The sequence below is a fragment of the Carlito syrichta genome, unplaced genomic scaffold (genome assembly GCF_000164805.1).
Source record: "Carlito syrichta isolate Samal-C Ts95f unplaced genomic scaffold, Tarsius_syrichta-2.0.1 Scaffold304685, whole genome shotgun sequence".
Lineage (NCBI taxonomy): Eukaryota > Metazoa > Chordata > Mammalia > Primates > Tarsiidae > Carlito > Carlito syrichta.
This window is the reverse complement of record NW_007248781.1, coordinates 2,334-9,226: the sequence shown is the minus strand read 5'-3', so window position 1 is coordinate 9,226 and position 6,893 is coordinate 2,334. Positions and strand designations below refer to the sequence as shown.

At 63.6% G+C, this 6,893-nt stretch overlaps 1 protein-coding gene across 1 annotated transcript; it reads left to right on the top strand.

Moving 5' to 3' along the window:
* Nucleotides 1-405: 405 nt before the first annotated feature.
* Nucleotides 406-5,881, top strand: CLSTN3 (calsyntenin 3; the record flags this gene model as incomplete). The annotated part of the gene is given in 8 exon segments (XM_021713698.1): nucleotides 406-601; nucleotides 603-727; nucleotides 1,079-1,274; nucleotides 3,252-3,460; nucleotides 3,641-3,790; nucleotides 3,984-4,169; nucleotides 4,572-4,853; nucleotides 5,769-5,881. Coding segments are annotated over 8 exon segments (1,457 nt in total), but the record flags the coding sequence as incomplete, so codon positions are not given.
* Nucleotides 5,882-6,893: the final 1,012 nt, after the last annotated feature.

The following is a 6,893-nucleotide window of genomic DNA, read 5'->3' as shown; positions in this document are numbered from 1 at the left end:
GTTTGCCTGTTTCTAGGCCAGCTCTAATCCCTTAGGATGCGATGTCGGCTCTGCTGGGTCCAGGCACTCGGCATCGACTCCTCTGCTCCATCCCACCACTCGCCCCCCCCTGTCCTATATATCTTCTCCTCTCTCCCCTTCCTTCTGTTCTTCTGCTCTGGGAAGATGGCCTGGGTTGGGGCTTGGCTGGAGAAGTCCAGATTGGAGGGATCCGGCTTGGCACGGGATGGGCAGGAGGACGGGCAGTCGGGATCTCAGGAAATCCCTAGATCTTCTTTTCTAGCCTCAGCTGCCTTTTATCTGTCCCCCTCCCGTTGCAGGGCCTCCAGCGTGAGGTCCCTGAAGAAGCTCCTCCACCGGTGACTGTGGCTCCCAGGGGAGGGGGCGGTCCCCTTCTCTCCCCAGATCAGGCTGTGGCCATGCAGACTGTCCGCCCTGCCACAGGAGAAGCCCAGGCCTCCCCCGGACCTCCCGAGTCCTCCCATGGCTGGCTCCCATCCTGTGGGGCGGGGAGGGGCTGCAACCTGCATTGTCCCAGTCGGCAAGGTTCTGGGGAGAGCAGGCGGGCTCACGGCGTTTCCTCCCCTCTCCCTGGGGCGGGCAGCCAACAAGCACAAGCCGTGGATCGAGGCGGAGTACCAGGGCATCGTCATGGAGAATGACAACACCGTCCTGCTGAACCCTCCGCTCTTCGCCCTGGACAAGGATGCCCCCCTGCGCTATGCAGGTGACCGGGGTCCCGGCAGGGCAGGGCGGAGAGAGGTGGGCGGGGGACGTGGGGGCAGGCCGGAGAAAGCAGAAGCCGCCTGAGCGGGAAAGGGCTCCTTTGGAGGACAGAGGTTGCTTCGAGGCTGCCAGAGAAGGACGTGGCGGCCAGGGCTTCAGCATATCCCAGTTCCCCTGATCTCCGGCCTGGAGGCTCTGGGAGGAGGCTGCTGCCCAGGGAGGCCGGGCTGGGAGTCCTTGCTTGATACTGGCAGCTTTTATCCTGCAGTGAGGGACGGGGCTTGGGAGGACAGGCGGAGCTGGGGCCCCCGTGGGGAGGCTGGAGCCTCACTCCCTCCCTGCCCACGACCAGGCGAGATCTGCGGCTTCCGGCTGCACGGCTCTGGGGTGCCCTTCGAGGCCGTGATCCTGGACAAGGCGACGGGGGAAGGGCTGATCCGGGCCAAGGAGCCGGTGGACTGCGAGGCCCAGAAGGAGCACACCTTCACCATCCAGGCCTACGACTGCGGCGAGGGCCCCGACGGGGCCAACACCAAGAAGTCCCACAAGTGAGGAGGGCTCGGCGCGGTCCCGCGGGCCCTGGGCCGGCTCTCTGCTCCCCAGCCCCTCCCCGTCCCTGCGCATGCCTGCCTTCAGTTTCCACCCCCGCCCCGCGGGTCCGGGGGCTCAGGGAGCCTCGGCCACGGGGCAGAATCACACGGCCGAGGGGTGTGGTCCTGTGTGCCCCTGCGGACCTCGGCGACCCGCTTAGTCCCTCTGGGCCTGCTTTTCCTGGCGTACGAAACGGAGATAGTGACGGTGCCCCCTTCCCGGGGCCGCTGTGAGGGTTAAAGCTGCTTCTGTTGGAAGCACATACCGCAGGGCCTGCCCGCCGCGTGGGGCTCAGGACGTGGGAGTTCGGCTGTCTCAGTTCGGCTGTCTCGGGAGGAGCGGGGAGGACGGAGGAAGAGGACGAGCGCTCCCAGGTCTGGCCCGGCGTCCTCTCCCCGGCCCCTCCGGCCTCTTGGCAGTGCGCACCACACGCAGCTTGGGACACGCGCGTCCGCTCTAGGCAAGGGTGGGCGGGGCATGCTCGTGGCACAGACGGGCCCTGGTCGGGACGCCTTCGCCTGTTGCCAGCAAACTTCTCATTTGAGACTCGGAGGGAGACCTGCAGTCGGGCTTCCTGGGCCGCTGAAAGGCACCAGGACAAAATGCTTTTTGCGGCCGGGTGCGACAGCTCGTGCCTGTATCTCGGCACTGTTGGAGGCTGAGGTGGGAGGAGGATCGCTTGAAGCCGGGAGTTTGAGGCCAGCCTGGGCAACACAGTGAGGCCTTGGCTCTTTTTTTTTTTTTTTTTGAGTTGGATCTCACTCTGTCACCCAGCCTGGAGCTCAGTGGCCCACTCACGGCCACCCCAGTGTTGACCTGCTGGGCTCCAGCAATCCTTCCACCTCAGCCTTCCAAGTAGCTGGGACAATAGGTGTGTGCTACCATGCCTGTATAGTTTTTGATTTATTGTAGAGATGAGGTCTCGCCAAGTTGCCCAGGCTGGTCTTGAACCCGCAGGCTCAGGCAGTCCACTCGCCTCGGCCTCCCAAAGTGCTGGGATTACAGGCTGAGCCACCGAGCCTGGCTGAGACCTCGGGTCTTAAAAAAAGAATTTTAGACCGGCATGGTGGTGAGCACCTGCAGTCCCAGCTACTTGGGAGGTCGAGGTGGAAGGATTACCTGAGCCCAGAGAGCGGAGGCTGTGGCGACTGGATCACTGCACTCCAGCCTGGGTGACTGAGTGAGACCCTGACTGGAAGAAAATTCTTCTTGTGGCTCGGTTTCCCGTTCTTACCTGGCCTCTGTGCCCTGGGAGCCCGAACCTCAGCGAGGGGCGGGCCCAGCTCTGCCTGCCTGGTCCTGGTCTGCGGCAGCTTGGTCTTTCCCCCGTGTTGCTCGTGTCAGCAGCCCTGCCCTTTCTGGTTTTCTTTAATCCGCTCTCCTTTATTCAGCCGATGTCTCCTCGGTGCCGGTGGAGTCCTTGCCCTTCTGCTAGATTCTGGGGTACTCTGAGTGGAGCAAAATCTTTCGTTTTTTCGCGCATGTGCATGGAGGGCAGCACAGGCCTGCACGCTCCATTCCGACGTGCCAGGCGACTCAGACTCTGGTCCAAATGCCGCTTCCCTTCTCGTGGCTTGAGTTGACTGGGCTCTCGCGCTGCGTCTTCCCTGAGGGTCCTGAGGCCTCGGACGGCCGGGAGGGCGGCTGCTGGGCGCTGGGCCTTCCCCCCGGCTGGACACGCTCACCTGTGGCACTGTGTGCCCAAGTCCTCGACCCTGTACTCGCGTTTCCGGGGCTTGCTCCTTGTCTCTGGCGTCAGCCGCCCGTTCCCTCTCGTCACCCTGTCTCTGGCGCGACTCCACGCAGCTCGGGGCCCCGTGGGGCAGGCGCGGCTGGGCTGGGGACGGCCTGTGGGGACTCGGCGTGGGCCCTCTAGGTGTCCTGCGGAGGCTGGCCGAGGCGTCCTCATCCGCCTCCCCCTCTGCCGCGCGCAGGGCGACCGTGCACGTGCGGGTCAACGACGTGAACGAGTTCGCCCCGGTGTTTGTGGAGCGGCGGTATCGCGCGGCTGTGACCGAGGGGAAGCTGTACGACCGCATCCTGCGGGTGGAGGCCGTCGACGGCGACTGCTCCCCGCAGTACAGCCAGATCTGCTACTACGAGATCCTCACGCCCAACACCCCCTTCCTCATCGACAACGACGGTGTGTCCACCCGCCGCCCGGCCCTGCGCACCACGCCAGGGGCCGCTTGCCCTCCTTCCCTCTCCGGGCTCCTCTTCCTCCCAGGCACCCTCCTCCGGCTTCCTGCTGCCCCGGGAGCTTGCGGTCTGCCCCACCTCCCTGGGCTTTCTCCAGGGCTCCTGACCTCCCCCCCACCCCCAGGAAACATCGAGAACACCGAGAAGCTGCAGTACAGTGGCGAGAGGCTCTACAAGTTCACGGTCACCGCCTACGACTGCGGGAAGAAGCGGGCGGCGGACGACGCGGAGGTGGAGATTCAGGTGAAACCCACCTGCAAGCCCAGCTGGCAAGGTGAGGGGCTCAGTGCTGCGCCCCGCCGCCTCCCTTCTGAGGCCTGTGGGGCCGGGCTCGGGTCGGTGGGCTCGAGGCTGTCTACCCTGGCCAGACCGCCTTCCATGGCCTCCTTGGAGCCCAAAAGGAGGCTGGGGCGGGGAGGCTGCTCCCCCTGTCCCTCGCCATGGCCCTCTCCGCCTCCCCGCCGCAGGCTGGAACAAAAGGATCGAATATGCCCCCGGCGCGGGCAGCTTGGCTTTGTTCCCTGGCATCCACCTGGAGACCTGCGATGAGCCGCTCTGGAACGTCCAGGCCACCATCGAGCTGCAGACCAGCCACGTGGCCAAGGGCTGCGACCGGGACAACTACTCCGAGCGGGCCCTGCGGAAGCTCTGCGGTGGGTGGGCCCCGGTGCGCGTGCGGGCGGGCCCCTCCCACCCAGCCATCCAGCCTCAAACAGGGCCTCCCTGCCCCTTTCCAAAACCGTGCCTGGTGCTCCTCTGGCCAACCACGGGTGTCTCTCTGGGACACGTGGTGAGCGCTTGTGACCCCAGGTGGGTACGTGTGTCTTTGGCAAAGTCCGTGATCGTGGCGCCAGACAATCACCAGATGCATGCAGGAACGAGGGCAGGGACACGGAGAGAGAGAGCAGGGCCAGTGGCTGGGAGACAGTCCTGGGAGAGCCCACCCCGTCTTGCCCCCCAGGGGCTGCACGAGGCCACAAGACCAGCGGGGGCCACCCCTCCCGCGGCCCCTGACCCCGCGTCCGCCCCTGCCCTGACGCGTCCCGGCCCCGCAGGCGCTGCCCCCGGGGAGGTGGACCTGCTGCCCATGCCCGGCCCCAACGCCAACTGGACGGCGGGGCTCTCGGTGCACTACAGCCAGGACAGCAGCCTGATCTACTGGTTCAACGGCACCCAGGCCGTGCAGGTGCCGCGGGGTGGCCCGGGGGGGCTGGGCTTGGGGCTCCCGGATGGCCTCAGCGACCACTTCACCCTGGCCTTCTGGATGAAGCACGGCGTGACGCCCAGCAGGGGCAAGAAGGAGGAGGAGACCGTCGTGTGCAGCACCGTCCAGAACGGTGAGCCCCCGGGAGGTGGGCTTCCTGGCGGCCTGCGTTGCCGCTGTGAGCGCCGCGCACGGGCCCCTTCCATGCTCCGCGTGGGGGCCGGTGCCAGGCCTGGTGCTCCCGTTCTGCTGCTGTCGGAGCCCCTGGGGCTGCTCACCGCAGCACGCTCTCGCAGTCGCCCCGCCGTCCCGAGTCGTGTCCCTGCCGTCTGCATCCCCTGAAGCCCCTCGGGGCAGGGGGAAGCCCGGGCTGTGGTGGGCGCTGTTCCTGTCTCCTGCCCCCTCCGTCCTCCGGGCTCTCCCGCCTCAGCGCAGCTGCACGTCCTCGGGGGAGGGCCTGCCGCGACCTGCCCTCTCCTTCTGGCCACTTCTCTGACCCCGTTTCTCTGACCCGAAAAGCATTGTCAGCCATGATGTGTGTGTCGACCAGTGAAGAGCTGAGTGGGAGCAGGCTGGCCAGTGCCCCCGCTTCCTCCCTTGGCCCACCAGCCAGCATGCCTGAGAAGCCCGAGTTGTCACTTGGATGGGAGTGAGAGGGAGAGAGAGAGACACACACACACAGAGACATAGGGAAACAGAGAAACAGAGACAGAAGGTAGACAGACAAAGCGAGAGACAGAGGGGAGAGATACAGAGAGAGAGACAGACCAAGAGACACACAGAGAGAGAAGAACACAGAGAGGGACAGACACACACAGAGAGAGAGAGTGGTAGAAGATGGACAAAGAGAGATGGAGAGACAGAGAGAGAGAGAGAACAGACACACAGAGACACACAGGGAGAGAGAGAGACAGAGAGAGAGCGCCCATGCTAGAGATGAAGGGAGTGAGAGCCGTGAGGGAGGAGCCTGAGGATGGTGTCCCCTCCTTGCCGTGCTCCCGCGTGTCCCGCCCAGGCTCTGCGCTTGACCACCACCCCACTCCCGCAGAGGACGGCTTCTCCCACTACTCGCTGGCCGTGCACGGCTGCAGGATCGCCTTCCTCTATTGGCCCCTGCTGGACAGCGCCCGCCCCGTCAAGTTCCTCTGGAAGCTGGAGCAGGTAAGGCCTGCCAGTCTCCAGGAGGCTGGGTGGGCATGACTCACGTCTAGGGAGGATGGTCCCAGGGCGGGGTGGGCGGCTCCCGGGCGTCCTTTGCTGCTTCTGCAGCCTTCCTTGCCAACCCCTGGCTGTTCCGCTCCCAGGCTCTCTTTTTCCAAGTCCTGTTCCCTTCACAAGGCACCGGACTGAAAGGACACAGGGAGGAAATGGCCACTAGTGTCAAGCCCAAATGTTTTTGCTTGTTCTGTTTCGGTTCTTTTCTGGACCCTTCACAGCCTGTTGTAATCAAGGAAGTACATCGTTCAGATGTACACACACCGGGCTTGGGTCCTGCCAGAGGAGCTTCCAGGCTGTGAGATCTTGGTTAATATGTCTAAACTTCAGGGTTTTTTAACCTGTTAAGCAGGGTTAAAAGATTTCTGTAGTCCAGGGATGTTGTGGGATTAAATGAGGCAGTGGGCCCTGGTGGACTGCAGAGCTCCAGGACTTGCCAGCCCTCACCGCTGGCGACCATGATTGCAAAGGGAGAAGCACAAATGGGCGGAGCAGTTGAAACCCTTTCTTGAGCCGACAGGTGTGGTCTCTTCGTTGTCCATTTTCCAAGCTGACCACAAGGGCCAGTGAGGACTGATTTGAGCTTCCGTTTCCTTCTGCTTTTCTTGCAAGCTTCTGTGGAGTGGCCAAGAAGGAAAAAAAAAGCCAGGAAGTAGGAGAGAAAGAGAAATAAGTGCCTAGAAGTGCACATACTGGCTACCTGAGTGCTGTCTCCAAAGCTGCTGCTGTTCATGGCTCCCTCTCTTTTTTTTGAGTCGGAGTCTCACTCTGTCGCCCAGGCTGGAGTGCAGTAGCACACTCCAGGTTGACCTGCTGGGCTCAGGTGATCCTTCCACCTCAACCTTCCAAGTAGACGGAACTACATGCACGCACCACCACGCCCGGCTAATTTTTTGATGTATTGTAGAGATGAGGTCTCACCGAGTTGCCCAGGCGGGTCTCGGACCCGTGGCAATTC